Genomic DNA, 17,388 nt, shown 5'->3' with positions numbered 1-17,388 from the left:
ACCTAGCATGCAGGCGCAGCACGAACCTGCCCACAAGCGAGCCAAGATGGCTTCCTCCACCCTCAACATCCCCCTCGAGTCGATGCTCCCATCGCCCGCACCGCTCCGCGTCCTTATCCTCGGCTCCGGCGGCCGTGAACACGCCATCGCGAACCACTTCCTCCGCTCGACCCGCGTTGAGCACGTCTACTGCGCTCCCGGCAACGGCGGCACCGCTACCCTCGGCTCGCGATGCACCAACCTCGACTCGCCCAAGGCCTCGGGCGACTTTAGCGAAATCACCGCCTGGGCTGTTCAGAACGGCATCAACCTCTGCTTCCCCGGCCCTGAGCAGCCGCTCGTCGATGGCGTCGAGCTAGCTTTTCGCAAGGTGGGCATCCCCGTCTTTGGACCCTCGCCCGTCGCCGCTCAGATGGAAGGATCCAAGACCTTTGCAAAGGCGTTCATGGACAAGTACAACATCCCCACCGCTGCGTTCCAGTCCTTTGACGCTTCTCAGGTGCAAGAGTGTCTCGCCTATATTCAAAAGCTCGGTGGTGCTCAACAGGTCGTCCTGAAAGCTTCCGGCCTGGCTGCCGGCAAAGGTGTCCTTCTTCCGGAGTCTGATGATGAGGCTCGTCAAGGAGTCGAAGACATCCTCGTCAAGAAGGTCTTTGGCGATGCCGGCTCGTCGCTTTTGATCGAGCAGAGACTCGTTGGTCCTGAGCTGTCCGTGCTCGCATTCTCCGACGGTTACACCGTCACTGCTCTTCCCGGCTGCCAGGATCACAAGCGCATCGGTGAAGGCGACACTGGTCCCAACACAGGTGGCATGGGCGCCTACACCCCCGCTCCCGAAGGTCTGGTCGACGACCTCCCCGCCCGCATCCGCAAGGAGGTGCTCGTCCCCACCATCGATGGCATGCGTAACGAGGGCTTCCCCTTTGTCGGCATGCTTTTTGTCGGACTCATGCTCACTGCCGATGGTCCCAAGGTGCTCGAATACAACGTCCGCTTCGGCGACCCCGAGACAGAGGCCGTTCTCGAGCTGCTCGATGAGTCGCAGACCAGCCTTGCCGATATCGTGCTTGCCTGTGTCGAGCGCCGTCTTGACTCGGTCAAGCCCGTCGTGCGCAACCAGCACGCAGTCAGCATCGTTCTTGCCAGCCAGGGCTACCCCGGCAAATACCCGACCGGCGTTCCGATCACCATCGGCGCTGTTCCTCAAAACGTCACTGTCTACCACGCTGGTACCAAGATCGATGCCAGTGGACAGCTCGTCACCGCCGGTGGTCGTGTCATCGCCGTCTCTGCCTTCGGTGATTCGCTCCAAGAGGCCGTCGAGCTCGCCTACAAGGGTGTCGACGCCGTTCAGTTTGAAGGCAAGACTTTCCGTCGCGACATTGCACACCGCGCTCTCAAGCCCGCCGCCAATTCGAACGGTGCCGGGCTCACATACGCCGCCGCCGGTGTCGACATCGACGCAGGAAACTCGCTCGTTGAGGCTATCAAGCCTCTAGCCAAGTCGACACGCCGCCCAGGGTGCGATGCGTCGCTCGGCGGCTTCGGAGGTACGTTCGACCTCAAAGCCATCGGCATGCGTGACCCGGTGTTGGTCTCCGGTACCGATGGTGTCGGCACCAAGCTCCGCGTTGCACTCGACATGAGCAAGCACGACACGGTCGGTATCGATCTCGTTGCCATGTCGGTCAACGACCTGCTCGTGCAGGGTGCTGCTCCCCTCTACTTCCTCGACTACTTTGCGTGCTCCAAGCTGAGCGTTCCCGTAGCCACTTCGGTCATCTCTGGTATCGCAGAGGGTTGTCGACAGGCCAAGTGTGGCCTCATCGGAGGCGAGACCGCTGAGATGCCTGGTATGTACGAGGGCGACGACTACGATCTCGCAGGTTTCGCTGTCGGTGCAGTTGAGCGTGAGGCTCTGCTGCCTCTGCTCGACCAGCTCAAAGCTGGTGACGTGCTTGTTGGTCTGCACAGTTCCGGAGTTCACTCGAACGGTTTTTCGTTGGTCCGAAAGATCGTTGCCCGATCCGGTCTTTCGCTGTCTGCGCCCTGCCCCTGGTCTGCAGAGAAGGATGGCTCTTCTCCTGCCGCCACTCTGGGCGACGCACTGATCGCCCCCACACGCATCTACGTTGATGCTCTCACACCGCTCTTTGCCGAAGCACAAGGCCTTCTTGCTCTATCGCACATCACTGGCGGTGGATTCACAGAAAACATCCCACGAATCCTCTCGCCAGGTAAAGGTGTCGAGATCGACCTGTCATCATGGCAACGACCGGCACTGTTCGAGTGGTTGCAAGCCACGGGCAACGTCGATCCTGAAGAGATGGCAAGGACGTTCAACAACGGTATTGGCATGGTCCTCATCGTCCAGGAAGCGCAAAAGGAGAGGATCCTGGGAATGCTGAGCCAGGCGGGCGAGCGTCCTGTTGTCATGGGCCGCGTGATCGACGGTGAAGGTGTCCACTACAAGAACTTGCAGAGCTGGTCGCTCTGAAAAGCTCTTCTCCAGCGTCGGCGCTTCCGAAATTGTATTGTGCTTTGTTCATAACGAAAAGAATCGAAATCTCATAGATACCATCCAGTCACTTTCCCTTGAACTGACTCGAGACACTGTAAGCGAGCTTGTCGGATGGTCCGACATGGCGCTTTCTGAATTCAAAGGGGATCTCACAACACATTCATCTTCCGCTTCTATATTGATGCCTAGTGCGCATTGATCGATCTGGATTCAAAGATTGACTCAGGCCAGAACATCGCGCAAGTCGAGCTTGATACCTGGACCTTGAGTAGAGCTGAGGTGAACCTGCTTGATGATGCCTGCTGCCTTCTTGAGCTCTCCCGGAGATCGGTTACCGCGTGGCGCATACTCTTTCGCCTGACCCGCTCCTTGTGCCGCTTGCTGCGAGCCCAAGGTGGGAACCTTTTGAACGATAGCATCGAGCAGTGTAGTGACGTTCTTCTTGACATCCTGCTTGTCGAAATTGAGACGACCCACCGCACCTCGGATCACGCCGACCTTGTCAGATCTCCAGTCCATGGCACCTTTGGACTCGCGGATAGCGTTGAGGATGGCTTTACGGTCATCGGCAGGGACCACTGTGCCACGACGAGGGTTGGGCATCAAACCTTTGGGACCCAACGATCTCGCGAGACCCTTTGACACCTCTGAGAGAAGCGTGTTGGTGCAAAGTACCTTTGTGAAGCCAGCGACTCGGTTGTTGAGTACCTGCGAGATGAGTTCTGAGCCACCGAGAATGATACCTGGCTCTGATGCCGAAGATGAAGATGCAGCCTCGTTCTGGACAATCTCTTTGACCGCCTCGGCAGCATCTGAGCCTTCCTCGGCGAATACGAGAAGGCGCTCCTGCTTTGTCCTCGGATCTTTGGGATATGCGATTCGACCTCGAAGGGCGTTGGTCTGATGCGAGGAGACGGATGTGACGATGTGCACCTCGAAAGCGTTGAGCGGTCTCTTGGCAGCTCCGTGTGCCTGCAGCTCTTCGCACGCCTGCTCGAGCGTCAAAAGCGTCTCGCCCTCCTCTGGCTCCAGATTGTTGGATGCCTTCTTGCCAGACTTGCCGCTTGCATTTGCAGCAGCTGCAGCGATTCCGCCTTGCCTTGAAGATAAACGTGGAGCAAGAGCGGCAAAGAGTGCCTGGTTGCGAGGTGATTTTCTGGCGGCACCACGAGCGCGGTTCGACTTTTTCAATGTGACAATTGAGGTGCTAAAGGATCGGGAACCTGAAGAAGATGTTGAAGCGAGCGCCCTGGCGGCTGCACCGGGTACGAGGAGCGACATTGTTGATAAATAGAGGGGTGGTGGTGGTGGGATGGTGCCGCGGTGGTGTGCGGAGTAGCAGGTGCTTGATCGATGTCATTTCTTCTGGTTCGTATCGGAAAGGAAGAAAGCCAAACGACTTTTCAGGGCCGCTTACGTAATACGGGTGCGTCCAAGCAAGTCGCAGTCACGTGTCGGTTTCGCGTTGATTTTTGGCGAGAATCTAATATTTCCGGGCTGAGCAGTGTGAGAGTTGTGTTGGTGTTGGTCGAATGTGATGCTCGGATGCAGGGACTTTGCATTCGCTACCTGGACGCTAAAAATGTGGATGGCCTGATCGTCATCACAACCATCTCATCACCATCCGACACCGAACAAGCAATTCCAGCTTCGAAGCCTTCCGCGAAGGAGCCTCGTACTTCGGTGATGTCGTTCCTCTCCGGCAACACCAAAAAGGTGTCGGTGTACGGTCGCAAAGCCGAAGTCAGGGTCGTGAACCGGCACTCCACCTTCACCTCGCTCGAGAACGACGAGAACGATCCTTTTGGCTTTTTCAAGCCGCAGACAAAGCCCAAGGTCACTTATGGTAAATCCCGGGCATCCGTCTTGCCTTTGTCTTTGGGATCGAACGGCGCAGGATCGATTCAAGACACTCTCAGAGACCAGTCTGCGGCAGATCAGAGCTCGGCTTACGAGACGGCGGACTCCAGCTCTTCCTTTCACTCGGCTTGCAGCTCCACTGCACCTTCATCTTCGAGCTCGAGCCGCTCGGCCAAAGCGAAGGAGCCGTCTGAGCAGAGAGCAGCGCTCGCAAGCAAGACCTTGAACAAGGACGAGCAGCCTGTAGCCAAATCGCAGAAGCGGTCGAGCCCTAAGAAGGCTCTCGTTCGGAGCGCAATCGATGCGACACCAAAAGCACGTCGCACCAAGTCCAGCACAGGCGCAGTTGATTCTCCCAGAACCGTCAGAAAGCCCGTTCCTGCCAGATCATCGACACCGACCTTGCCCAATGAATCAACACCACCACCCAACCAGCCCGCCGGCAGGTCATCCCGACGAGCAGCACAAGCAGCACGTATGGCGATCCAGGACTACGACTTCACCGACAGGGACATGACTCCGCGTCGACCCGTGCCTACCAAGTCGTACTTTGCCGAAAAAGCTCGACAGCTGGCCGAGCTCGCAGCGCAGGAACAACACGAGCGTCCGCAGCCGAAAGCTGTGAAGGAAGGAGGACGCGTACGGAAATCGATGGCTGCGAGACCGCGCAAAACGACCGCTCTCGGCACATCGGCATTGTCGGCGATCTCCATCTCCGACTCGTCTCTGTCCTCAGCCGCGGGCGTTTCAGACTCTTCGTTTGAAGCTGCCGGAACGAGTGAATCATCCTTGAGCATGATCGGTCCCAGCAGCGATGATTCGTACGCCTCGACAGAGAAGAGGAGGAGCGCTGCAGCAAAGGCGAAAGCCAAGCAGAACAAACGCGTCACCCGACGCATCGCGGCGAACAGCGACGATGAGGACGAGCAAGACGACAAGCCAGGCTCAGACGACGAAAGCGAGCAAGATCCTGCCAATCAACTCGCGGCTCAGGTGACCGACCTGGCCGTCTCGGATGGTGACGAGGCGATCGGCAACACCAGCAGCCTTTTTGGGCTCCTTGATTGCGTCTCGCAGTCCAAGCCGAAGTCATTTACAGAGGTGATCCAGCAGCTTCGTTTGGGCACTGCTTCTTCACGTCGCCGTGTCGAAAAGATTGGCGAAGCAAGCTACAGCGAGGTCTTCAAGATTTTCGCGTCGTCTCGAGCCGAACAAAGCAAACACGAAGCAGTCGTGCTCAAGATCATCCCTATCTCAAGTCCGAACTCGGTCGACGGCGTAACCGTCAATCGAGATGACCTACCATTCACCTCACCAGCTGCCGACGTCGAGCGCGAGATCCGGCTGATGCAACTCGTCGGAAGCGGATCTTGTGCCTCTGACTCATTCGTATCGCTACGTGCGGCACACATAGTTCGAGGATCGTATCCCTCCGCACTCATCCAAGCCTGGGATCGCTGGGACGACAAACGACGCACAAAGACGGGTGAAGGCGCAGAAAACATCCGACCAGACGTTCTCGGACGACAGCAAGTCTACGCCTTGCTCGTCATGACCGATGGCGGGATGGATTTGGAGAGTCTCAGGGTGAAATCTTGGTTGCAAGCAGCTTCCATCTTTTGGCAGGTGGTGGGCGGATTGGGAGTGATGGAGTCCAAGTACGAATTCGAGCATCGTGATTTGCATTGGGGCAACATCCTCGTGCAGGGCGTCGCACAGGACGTCTCGACCAAGACTCACAGTCGAGGCGACACGTCGAGCTGGTTGCTTGATCCAAAAGTCTCTGGAGTCAAGGCTACGATCATCGATTTCACCCTGTCACGTGCTTGTACTGTGCCGGTCACCACGAAGCAGAAGGCGAAAAAGGACGATGTGCTGCACTACCCTTTCGACGACGAAACGCTGTTCGACGGTTCGGGCGACCCACAGTTCGAAGTGTATCGCGAGATGCGAAGCGTCACGCGCGGTTCGTGGCAGAGCTACTTCCCAGCGACCAACGTACTTTGGCTGCGCTACCTTGCGCATAAGCTGGTGGATGTAAAGTGCAAATCGCACGGGATACCCAAGGCATCTCAGGTCAACGGAGATATGGATGCTCAGCGAGACTTGCAAGCTTATACCCTTTTGCAGAAAGCAGTTGTCGATTTGGATGGCGCTGCACAGAAGCTGTTGGAAGATGCGACTTGTTCGAGGAAGGTGGCCGCGGGAGGGAGGAAGTCGCTTCATCCTCAAGCCAGGAAATCAGTTTTGCCATCTTCCGCGACAGGACTGATGAGGAGAGGTAGAGCGACAATGGCGCCTGCGGCACTATTCGAAGCGTCAGAAGAGGCAAAGGCGTCGAAATCGGCTGCTGAGCTCATGTCGCTTCTTGAACAGTAGCACTTGTTCCTTTTACCGTTGCGATTCTCGTAGAAATATACCCTCATTACCATGTGGACAGCACCAATGAACCAGACTTGTTACAGTTCACTGGACCCGACCTGTTTTGTGATGATGAATGTGAATGAGACGAGGAATGTAGGTGGAGTTTTAATTGACCTCATTTTCCTCTCCGATTTTCCACGAAAGTTGTTAATCGTCCGCATTCTGAAATTGCGGGGTTGTTTGCCGGTTATTCTTCGCACCAACCTGTGCCGGTTCCGGTTGTCATTCTCGTTATTCTTTCTGACCTCATTTCCCAACACTTCGGCCCTTGTCTTCCGCCCACTTCATCTTCATTCGTACTAAAACTCGCGGATCGATCGAATTTACTCCCGTCAGATCCCCTCAGAACGATCCATCGCCCACCATGTCAGAAGCAAAAGGCCCCTGGCCCCACACGGTAACCTACCAAACACGATGGCTCGACAACGACCAGTACGGTCACCTCAACAACTCATCGTACTACCTCATAGCCGACTCAATCATCAACGCCTACCTCGTCAACGCCTGCGGCATCCAGCCTTTCATCCAGCCCTCTTCCCCCTCCTCCACCACCTCTACCTCAGCCACTTCAGCAGCTTCCGAGAAGGACGTGTCGAGCATCGTCGGGTTGGTGATCAGCAACTCGTGCAGGTACTACGCCTCGTGCAGCTTCCCTACACCGCTCAAGGTGGGCTTGAGAGTGGTCAAGTTGGGCAAGAGCTCGGTCACCTACCAGGTCTCGATCAGTGAGGAGGGTAAGGAGGTGGCTGCGCTGATCACCTCCACGCACGTGTTCGTGGACAGACACAGTAGGAAGCCAGTCGCTATGCCGGGAAGGTTGAGAGAGCCATTGTCAAAAATCTCGGTCGAGTCGGAGCAGTCACGGTCTAAGCTTTGATGGGCATGGCGCTCACAATCAGCTCAACGCCTTACGCTTCCCATCTGGCTGCACGCACACACACACATATCAAGGCGATCACAAAACGACTGAGGATCAGGATTTCGGAACTTCGACCATCGACGTAGACAACCAAATGTCCCGGAGGCGAATCATCTACATGCTGCCGGATCCATCACAAACCCTGCGCAGCGATCCACTGTGCGATCTCCTCTGCCACCATCGGCTGGCTGTAGTGAGCCGTGATACCGTGACCCGTGTTCTCGGCAATGTAACTGGTAAAGTTCTTTGCGTTCGGGTAGAGCATCTTGACACCGCTGGGGATGTCGGTACCATTGGGCCCACCCCAGCAGTTGCTCGAGCAGAAGATAAAGTCCTTGGCACCGTTGACCACCTGAACGGGTCCGGTGAAGTTGCTCATGCCGCCTACGGCGCCTACGGTGAACAGCGAACCCAGGGTGACGGCCTGTTCGGTGGAGCGAGCGAGGTCGAACGACGCTTCCGAGTAGTAAGGCGGGTAGAAGAAGCCGTTGATGTCCGAGGCGTTGCTGCCAGTGACGAGCCAGATGTCGGATTTGTTCGCCAGACGATCGGGGAAGATCTTGTTAGCGATAGAGTAGGAAGCGGCGTGCAGGTAGCCGGGCAAGTTGGTAGAGTTGGTAGTGTAACCGGTCAGGACAACGGCGTCGAGCAGTTGAGGTGTCATCATCGACACCGCTTGCGTCTGGATCGAGCCGTAGGAATGGCCGATACCGACGATCTTGTTGTGCTTCTTGCCACCAACCTTGGTGGAGTTCCTCAACTGCTGCAGCACACCTTGGTAGATGGCTACCTCGGTCTGGGCACGTACGACGTCGAAACCACCGGTGCTAGGCGTCTCGCTCCCACCGGTACCCAACCTGTCGTACCTGAAAGTGCTGTATCCGTAGCTAGCAGCGTGTCGGACAACACTGTACTCCTTCGACAGAGTGTAGTCCCAGTAGCTCGAATCGAATCCGATACCGTGGACCAAGTTCCACAGCGCACTGTCATTCTTGGCACCTCGAATGGGCGTGCAGTAGTAGCCGTTGATCGAGAAGGTGCGGTTCAGGTTGAACGTGGTGTTCATGCTTGGACCGTGTGCGGCGGTCCAATTGGCTTGAGCTTCGGTAAAGTCGATGACCTGTCGAGTGATGTACGACTGGTTAGAGTAGTTGTTGTCGACGTTGGTGAAGTTGGCGAGGGTCAGGTTGACGGGGACCGAGAGCTTGACGTTCTCGCATCTGGCATTGCTGAGACCGTAAGGTCCGGCGGCTGTCGAGTTGCTCGACGTGCCGTTGTTGTTGCTGCTGCTGCTGCTGCTGTTGCCGTTCTGGCGAGCGTCCAGCCGGATTGAAGCGGCATAGACCACGCTCAGCAGCGGGAGCAAGGTGAGCAAACTCTGAAGGATCAACATGGTGTACGTTGAAGTGTTGTTGAATAGATGCTCCCCCAGAAGCAGCAGCAGTGGTTCCTATATATACAACGTCTCACAGCATCGAGAATGCAGGATCGTATGATTCTTCAGCACTACTGCTTAGCCATCATACGTGCTTTGACACCTTCAACGCCGCTTAGTCAGTCGCTGCCACCTCATACGGCAGACCGATCGCACCGACACGGCGATCGACATGCCATCTCTCGTTCTCAATCCAAAGTGTACATGTGCGGCTGTCAGACTCCTAGCGCCACTGACCTAGTCTTCCCGCCCCGGGGGTTAAGTCGGACAGTGGCTTAACCCCGCAACCCAGAACCCTCTCTTCTTCCACATCCTTAACGAATGCTCCACTTTTCTTGTAGGGTGTGTGCCTCATCTCTGCTTAGCCGATGCTTTGTTGTGCGGTTCTTTCTCGGCGATTCGGTTAGCAAACACAGGATCAGAGAGCTTTTTCTTCGGGGTCTTGTCTGACGTGCGCGGATCGCCGTTCTGCTCGCGCTGAGTTGACGCCGGAGAATTTTTCCCTCCACACAGCCGTTGGTGATTTGCGGGGCAGCAACCGCTCCCCTTAGTGAGGATCAATTGGAAAAACGACGTCCTCGTGCAGCGGAATTGCCGTCGGTTCTGCGGGAGGAAAAGACGCATAATGCCTCGCTTCGCTCGAATTGCTGAGACACCATGAGCGAATGATTTCTGGAGATCCCATGATCGACAATTTTTCGCTCGACGCTAGCAGCGACCCCTCATCGTCAACGTCACGTCATGCTGGTCCCAAACGAGTCCAACTTCCTGCAGGAGTCACACGGTCTTCAATGCAGAGGCCCCCAACAAGCGCCAATTTCCGCTGCTCTCTACACACTCAATCGACATGGTTTGGCTGAACATCTGCGCGCCGACAAAATGGCATTGCGTGAACAGAATCTGCAATGGCATCATAGCTCGCCAACAATCTCTTCAACTTCTCTGCCGTCTCCTGGAGCCTCTTTGCTGCTGTTGATGGAAGCGGCGCGCTTTCGTGTGGCTCTGGTGCTTTTGCGGCTCCCGATCGAAGGCGGTCCGCTCGACTTGGTAGACCTGGCCTTGGCACCGGTGCTTGGATTCGCTTCGGTTGCATCAATCGCCGCGGAGTGGGTGCCAATTGCCGACGCAACGGGCTCTGACGCTGGTTCGGGTGCAGAGGGCGCAGGCGTAGAAGTCGAGTGAGTTCTTGTCGAATTGCGCTTCTTTTTGCTGCCTTTGCGACCCGGCTTCTTGCCCAGCCTGCGACGGATCACCTGTTCGTTGCCATCGTCGTCGATCTCGACCACCTCTTCGTACTCGTAGCCGTCGTCACCATCGTCTTGTTCGGCGTCGCTACGGTCACCTTTGCGGCTAGAGGCGGTCGCAGTGCCCTCACGCTTCTTGACGGCCACATCCACCGCCGTCGCTGCAGCGGCGGCAGCCAGCGACTCAATGTCGTGCAGATCAGCTTTGATTTCGGGCGGCGGACCCGAAAGGTCCACACCAATGGCCTGTGCGTACGCTTCGAGATTGACGGGCACCGAATTTGTGAGCGCCTCGTCGACCAGCTTTGCGTTGCTCTTCTCTTCCACGTTGAACTTCTTCTTGATCATCACCCTGTCCCGACCGGGAAAGAGGCGAGCGATCATCTCGAAATCAGTACCCCACTGCTGCAGACATCGATAAAATTTGGCCGTCTCGTCCGCTGACCATTTCTTGTTCCTGCCGAGCTTGCGTGAGTAGGTGGAAGCGTTGACGAAACGGTCCCCCTCTCGTTCGTCGACGACCTCCATATTATCTCGATCCTCCTCGCCGTTGCCGTAGTTGGCAAAAAGGGAAGTCTCGTCGAGCACAATCTTGCCGTCTACGATACGCGTCTGAACAGCAAAGCGGTTCTCGCGGAACGATACTTCCGTGGCGGCGACCGATGGTTCACGCCTTCTGCGTGCGCGACGACTGCTCGAGACACCCTCTCCGTCCGTGGTTCCGTCTGCGTCAGTCTCGTCCTTGTCCTCGTCCTCTTCTCCCGTCTGCTCTCCGACGACTTCTTCTTCACCCTGAAGCGCCTCTTCAGCACCCGTGGCGACGGGAACGCCGTTGGCCGTTCGGATGATGTTTGCGGCTGGCGCGGGCGACGGCGAAGCGTGGTTGACTTTCTCGCCCAACACGTGCTCGCCGAGCAGCGCCGACTTGGCAGCTGCGCGTCTGTCATGTACCAGCCTCTTGTAGACGCGATCCGCTTCGAAGGTCCGTGGACCAGCGCGACCTTTCCTGTAGTCGGCCGTGCTGATGTCGGCCATGGTGATGTTTTCCGGATCGATGCGGCTGGATGCGAGCTGTTCACCTTCGTGAAATACCTGCTTGCGATACTCTTCCTCATCGTCCGAAACGGTGTGTGGCTTACGAGACGCAGTGATGCGACGCTTCTTGCGACGGATGGGTTCGCCATCCTCGTCGATTTCCGACGTCGTCTCCATATCGCTCTCGTCCTCGGGACCAAGCGATACGCCCTCTGGGTGTGCAAGCTTCCAGGCGTCGAGGGCCGTGTCGTACTGCTGGCGCAGCAAGGAAGCCTCTGCTTCCCATTTGGTTCGTTGCGCAGGCTCGAGCTCACGCCATTCGGCGGCTATCTCGGCTGTGAGCTCTGTGAGGGGCATGTCCGGATTTTGAGTCTGTCTTTGCGAGCGCACCGAATTGACGAAGAGCAAGTAGGCGGATAGAGGACGCCTGGGCTTCCCAGAGGAGAGCTCTTTGCGCTTGAGTCGGCGTTTTTGCAGACGAGCAGCCGCATCGAGTCTACGTTGGGCTGCACTCGCAGCTTTTTCGGCATCGGTGGCCAGCGCAGCCGTACCAGCAGCCTGCGATCCAGCCTTGACACCTTGCGCCGATGCGAGGCCGTCTCCCGCTTTGCTCGTCTGTGAGATTTCGCGCGCCTTTCCTTTCCTGGACGAGGAAACAGGATTGGCGGTCCCGTTCAGCTCGGTCAGAGGGGCCGATGGCGCAGCAGCAGTCACCGCTGCCCTACGTTGAGAACGCGAGGATGGCGCGGTTTCCTGTTGAGAGGCACTCTCTTTTATAGCGGTCGTGACCTCGGCCTGCGTAGTGCTTGCACCTCTTGACCTGCTAGATCGGAGCGGCACTTGCAGAGGATCAGGCTGGGAAGCCTTGTCGATGATGAGATCGGTTTGGAGCGGAACCCGGGTCGCGTCGGCACGAGCCGGAGCTACCTCTGAAACTGTGTCGCTTGCAGCGCCGCCGACACTGGGAGGAATATCGGTGCGTGTCGCGTGCTCGCTTAGCGGCTGCAAGGGCTGTGACGCAGGTGCGGGAGGGTGCGCAAAGTTTGGCGCCGGAGTGAGGGACGCCCTGGAGCCTGGACGAGGTTTCGAGACGGATGGTCTGCGGAACACAGGCTTCGCTTTGGAAGCGCTGGATGAGGTCTGCCCGGCGGTGACGCTGGTGCGAGTAGTCGTGCTGGCACCTGGCTTGTTGATGATGGAAGGAGAGACATTGAAGGCATAGCTCTTGGACGAGCCAGCTTGCGTCGCAGATGGTTGTGAGACCGACGGCGGAATTGCAGTAGGGGCGACGGCCGAATCTTTGCTGCGAACGGATGGTGGGCGCGAGTGTCGGGCTGTGACTACGGGAGTAAGCGAGGGAGATGGAGGGGGACCACTGGAGGAGCTTGGAGTGGGTTGTTGTGTAGGAAGTGCCGCTTGCGGTGAAGCGGTCACTGGTGTTCCGCCACTTGTGGCAGCTCCTCCTGTTGACTTCCTCGGGACGATGGAGGGCTTGAACCGAGCACCACCCTTTTCGATACGCGACGACATGATGGAACGCGTCCTTTGGAGATGATCGAGATGAGGGCCAGAGTGGATGATTCGCGGTGGTGTGATCAGCGCGAGAGTCTGGTGGTGGCATACAGCTGAGCTGATGGTTGCTGAACGCTGATCGAAGGCAGGGCGATGAAAGTAAGGAGCGATGGAAAGGATGGATGGATGATGGCTGAGCAGAAGAATGATGCTGATTGTGATTTCAACTGAAAGCGCGTCTTCAGGGTTCGTTGCTGCCGTGCATTTCAGCGTGCATTTCGACTTTTTTAGGCTTGTACAGCAGTGCGGTCTCACTCGGACTCAGACCGACTTCCGAGAGTGATGTTTGAGCTCGGATTTCGGCAGCTCCGCATGGCGCTCGTGCTGATGCTTCCAACTTCTTCCCACGTCGATCCTCCTCGTCCCGTCCTCATAACCTTTTATACGAGGCAAAGGCTCAAGGCATGTCGAACTCGCCGGCACCTCCGTCATTTGGCGTGGGCATGTCACCGCCTTCCGTTCCGCCGCCGGGGATGTCCTCGCTACCACCACCACCGTTTGGAACGCCCATGGACCAGAGCGTTGACTCGGACGAGCCACCACCGCTGCCATCAGACGCAGGTCAGACGCTTTACGTCCAAAACCTCAACGAGAAAGTCAAGCTCGAAACCATGAAAGCCACTCTCGCCAACCTCTTCTCCAACTACGGCACCGTCCTGTCGGTCGTATCGCACACCAACCTTCGAATGCGAGGTCAGGCGTTTGTCTCGCTGGATGACGTCAAAGCGGCGGACAAAGCTCGACGCGAAGCACACCTCTTTCCTCTGTACGGTAAGGCCATGAAGATTAGCTTCGCCAAGTCCAAATCGGACGCCGAGGTCCTGCAAAAGCTCAAAGATCAGGGCGGACAAGATTCCGAAGAGTTCAAGCAGCACAAGGAGCAAAGACTGGAGCACAAGAAGATGGCGAGAAGAGGCAATGTGCTCCGAAGAAGGGAGCTCGAAAAGAAGAACAGAGCAAGGAGAGCTGCCGCCGGAGAGATCGCAGAGCCTGAGAAGGCAGCAGCTAAAAGGGCCCAACACGAGATGCCCGACGAATACCTTCCTCCCAACAAGATGCTCTTCTTGCAAAACATCCCAGATGGCGTCGGCAAGGGGGAGCTGGAGAGCTTATTCTCAGCGTAAGTATCCAACGTTGATAAGTCCATCAGCCGCTCGACACTGACTGACACCCTCATTGACTTTCTTCTCCTCGACCTCCGCAATAACCTTGTCTCCGTAACAGATACACGGGCTACGTCGACGTTCAAACGATCCCTGGCAAGGCCGACATCGCCTTCGTCGAGTATTCGGATATTCCGTCAAGCGCAACTGCTCGTGGCGCACTCAACGGCTACAATTTTGGTGCTGGTGACAAGCTCAAAGTAAGCTTCACAATGTTAGGAGAATTCCATCCTGTCGTGATCGTCATTGCTGACCATCCTCACCCTTTCTTCCGATCATTCCGTAACAGATCACATTCGCAAGAGCATGACGGACTTCTCCAGTCCTCTTTGTCTCGAAAGCCACACGATCGATCCGCATTTGCACGGCGCGGATACGTGTATTTCTACCTCGACCCTTCCGTGGGCTCAATCAATCCTCAATTCGTGTACTAGTAACACCGTCAATTCATATTTGCATGAACCATTGTCTCCCCTCTTGAATGACGTAGAGGCATCTCTTGACTGTGCTGGCAGAAAGCGTGCTTCCACGAAGCCGTTCCAGTATGTATGGCGTCAGTGTGCGAAATTAGCGAGAAGAATCGCGTGCCTGGGACCTCGGAACGCGGCTTTTCTTTTCGCTGCGGGCTTGCAGCTTTGAACGCGTTCTGTCTTGCATTTCGCACGTCCATCCAACACCTCACTTTCCAGCGATCTATTTAGTCTCTCGAGGAACTCAACGCCGATCCTGCAGACATGTCAAGATTCGGTGGACGATTCGTACCCAACCTCGAGCACGAAGTGCGCCGACAGGCTACCGAGCCAATCGTGAAATGGCGCCAGGAATGGGTTGTTCCCACAGGAACCGCACCCGATGGCAGCGCGTCATCGTCTTCCTCTACTACGGTCGGTGTCAAGATCCTCAAATGGGTTCGCGCACCGGATGAGCTCATCACGTTCCCCGAAGAGCAAGATGTGCTGGCAGAGGATCGAGTAGCGGACGACGCGGCGATTGTGGAAGCGCCCGTGCAGAGTATCCACAACGCGCCGGCTGTGGGAACGCCTGCTGCAGGAGGGTCGCTCTCGAGTGCTGATGGTGGGCTGGGCACTATCGCTCCAAAAGACCCTCCAGCCGCACCTTCAGCAGCTGTGGGTGAGGGAAGCGAGGTTGTTCCAGCCTCTGCGATCCCAGCACACGTCACACAGTCTACTTTGTCAGAACCAAGCTCCAGCGTCAACACCACCGTTGACAACACCCCCGATGACTCCCTCGCCCACACACCAGCCGCTTCAGCACTCGAACCGAGCACCACACAACCACAGCCGCTCAGTCAAGCACCCTCGTCTCAAGGAGAAGCAGGGACTGCAACAGGCACAGGATCCAACACGCCCCAGATCCAACCACAGGTCGAATCGCAGCTCCACGACAAGCCCGTGCTCGGTCAGGAGACCGACAATGCTACGCTAGCAGTGCTAGCCGCAGGCGCAGAGGCGGAGCAGGCTACAGCAGCGCAGGAAGAGACGCTCTTGACGACGGATCCGGCCGCTTCGGCGCCTGCCACGACGTTCGAGGACGAGGTACCGGTTGCAGCTGCTCCTGCTGGTGATGTCGAGATGAAAGACGCTTGATGCGGGGGTTGATGCACTGCACAGCGATTCCTCATCGCGGAACGCACGTAAGCTGCTTGACAGGTTTTGTATTCTATCCCGTGACCCAATGATACACAACCAAACCTTTTATGCCGTGCCGACATCGAGCCCTAGGCTGTCGTTTCAACCGTGATGAAAGTCGCCAGCATCGTCGCATCCACTCTCATCACTCTCCTGATCTCTTCCCCCTCCTTCCAACTGGGATGCACTTGCCAGCCATTGACGCACTCGTACTCCTTCTTGATCTGACTGAACTCTCGTTCGAACCTCGGCTTTTTCTCCGCACCACCCAAATCTTTGTCGAGACCCAAGCATCCGAATTCGTTCGAACCAGCAATGACCAACTGTCCCTCCGTAGTGATCCCAAAGGATCGACCGTTCGATGCGGCTATTGCGGTGAGCGAGAGCTCATCCTTGGGAGCAGAGGGGAGAGGGATGAGTGTGGGTTCGGACACGATGTTGGTGTCCCAACCTTGATTCGTCGGGCTGGAGTCGAAAGGCAGAAGAGGGGAATCTTCGTTCCATCCCCATCCGTAGAGGTCGCCGCCGGAGGTGAGGACGAGATTGTGTCGACTACCGGCGGAGATGTTTGCGATGCGGGATGGGAAGCCTTCGTGAGGTGAAAAGTAGGGTACTGGCATGAGGTAGCGTACATCGGTCGTTGGCAAGTCGGACGAAGGAGATTTTCCTTTGGCTTTCGTCAAAGGTAGCTTCCCTACAAGGGTGGTGTGCGAGAATGGTTGCATCGGAATGGCACCGAATCGAGCATCGCCGAAGATCCATACCGGTGAAGGTGTGCGGCTACTGTGGGAAAGCAGCGCAAAGTGTGCGTTGCCTGCCGAGATTTTGTCGAACTTGGGTAGTGGAGCCGGTGCTTTCGCTTCCTTTGCAGGGCTGCCCTCGGCACAGGGATGAGCTGTGAACCGAGCCGCCTCTCTCGCTGTGATTGCAGCTTCGCTCTGTCCCGTCGTGATCCTGAACATGGCCACAGAGTCAAAGAGATATACGCGCCCCTCCAGGTCTAGTGCCATACACCGACCTCTCCCATCGACCGCTGCCGTTTCCCACCCACATCCCTCGATCATCTCATATCGTCCTCCCTCTTCCTCATCATCTTCTGCGTACCTCAGAAAGCAGCATCGATCACTTTTGACATCCAATATAGCCTCGAAGATGTCATGACCTACAAACACAAGCCTATCGTCCACTTTCGTGTCTTGCAGCAAGTCCCGACAAGCCTTTTCGACGAGCGAAGGTGCTTCACCGTAAGCCTTGATTTTGCCAGATTTGCTGCGACAGACCGTCTGATACGTACACACAGCTACCACGGATGCAGCATCCTGCAAGATGGAAGATTGTGAAGTGCCGTCGTCTTTGTCTCGTGGGATCTGGTCGAAGAGGTTGCTCCCCCACGCTAGTACCTTTGTTCTTCGGTCGGCCGTCTGATCATCTGCCATGTTGCTAGTCCAGACATAGTGTCCTTAGAGCGTAACGGACAGCAGCGGTCTTGAACAGACGTTGACCGGCAGCTGTTCCTCGGCGCGAATGATGGCCTGAAGCCAAGAGACACCTCGAAAGGGCCCTCGC

At 56.8% G+C, this 17,388-nt stretch overlaps 9 protein-coding genes across 9 annotated transcripts; 5 read left to right on the top strand and 4 right to left on the bottom strand.

Moving 5' to 3' along the window:
• Positions 1-82: 82 nt before the first annotated feature.
• On the top strand, positions 83-2,497 carry PHSY_007194 (hypothetical protein; the record flags this gene model as incomplete). The annotated part of the gene is made up of 1 exon (XM_012337788.1): positions 83-2,497. The coding sequence occupies one exon, from the start codon at positions 83-85 to the stop codon at positions 2,495-2,497; it is 2,415 nt and encodes an 804-aa protein (XP_012193178.1).
• Positions 2,498-2,743: 246 nt separating this feature from the next.
• On the bottom strand, positions 2,744-3,802 carry PHSY_007193 (hypothetical protein; the record flags this gene model as incomplete). Its single annotated transcript, XM_012337787.1, has 1 exon — positions 2,744-3,802. One exon carries the CDS (start codon positions 3,800-3,802, stop codon positions 2,744-2,746), a length of 1,059 nt encoding a protein of 352 aa, XP_012193177.1.
• A 72-nt stretch (positions 3,803-3,874) lies between these two features.
• Positions 3,875-6,760, top strand: PHSY_007192 (hypothetical protein; the record flags this gene model as incomplete). The annotated part of the gene is made up of 1 exon (XM_012337786.1): positions 3,875-6,760. The coding sequence occupies one exon, from the start codon at positions 3,875-3,877 to the stop codon at positions 6,758-6,760; it is 2,886 nt and encodes a 961-aa protein (XP_012193176.1).
• A 409-nt stretch (positions 6,761-7,169) lies between these two features.
• Positions 7,170-7,682, top strand: PHSY_007191 (thioesterase; the record flags this gene model as incomplete). The annotated part of the gene is made up of 1 exon (XM_012337785.1): positions 7,170-7,682. The coding sequence occupies one exon, from the start codon at positions 7,170-7,172 to the stop codon at positions 7,680-7,682; it is 513 nt and encodes a 170-aa protein (XP_012193175.1).
• Positions 7,683-7,857: 175 nt separating this feature from the next.
• On the bottom strand, positions 7,858-9,117 carry PHSY_007190 (hypothetical protein; the record flags this gene model as incomplete). The annotated part of the gene is made up of 1 exon (XM_012337784.1): positions 7,858-9,117. One exon carries the CDS (start codon positions 9,115-9,117, stop codon positions 7,858-7,860), a length of 1,260 nt encoding a protein of 419 aa, XP_012193174.1.
• Positions 9,118-10,070: 953 nt separating this feature from the next.
• On the bottom strand, positions 10,071-12,968 carry PHSY_007189 (hypothetical protein; the record flags this gene model as incomplete). Its single annotated transcript, XM_012337783.1, has 1 exon — positions 10,071-12,968. The coding sequence occupies one exon, from the start codon at positions 12,966-12,968 to the stop codon at positions 10,071-10,073; it is 2,898 nt and encodes a 965-aa protein (XP_012193173.1).
• Positions 12,969-13,483: 515 nt separating this feature from the next.
• On the top strand, positions 13,484-14,483 carry PHSY_007188 (hypothetical protein; the record flags this gene model as incomplete). The annotated part of the gene is made up of 3 exons (XM_012337782.1): positions 13,484-14,130; positions 14,235-14,373; positions 14,463-14,483. 3 exons carry the CDS (start codon positions 13,484-13,486, stop codon positions 14,481-14,483), a joined length of 807 nt encoding a protein of 268 aa, XP_012193172.1.
• A 424-nt stretch (positions 14,484-14,907) lies between these two features.
• Positions 14,908-15,780, top strand: PHSY_007187 (ubiquitin carboxyl-terminal hydrolase; the record flags this gene model as incomplete). Its single annotated transcript, XM_012337781.1, has 1 exon — positions 14,908-15,780. The coding sequence occupies one exon, from the start codon at positions 14,908-14,910 to the stop codon at positions 15,778-15,780; it is 873 nt and encodes a 290-aa protein (XP_012193171.1).
• Positions 15,781-15,911: 131 nt separating this feature from the next.
• PHSY_007186 (hypothetical protein) lies at positions 15,912-17,258 on the bottom strand (the record flags this gene model as incomplete). The annotated part of the gene is made up of 1 exon (XM_012337780.1): positions 15,912-17,258. One exon carries the CDS (start codon positions 17,256-17,258, stop codon positions 15,912-15,914), a length of 1,347 nt encoding a protein of 448 aa, XP_012193170.1.
• Between the last annotated feature and the right edge of the window lie 130 nt (positions 17,259-17,388).

This window comes from Pseudozyma hubeiensis, assembly GCF_000403515.1.
Source record: "Pseudozyma hubeiensis SY62 DNA, scaffold: PHS68, whole genome shotgun sequence".
NCBI classification, from domain to species: Eukaryota; Fungi; Basidiomycota; class Ustilaginomycetes; order Ustilaginales; family Ustilaginaceae; genus Pseudozyma; species Pseudozyma hubeiensis.
This window is presented reverse-complemented; position numbering and strand designations above follow the sequence as displayed.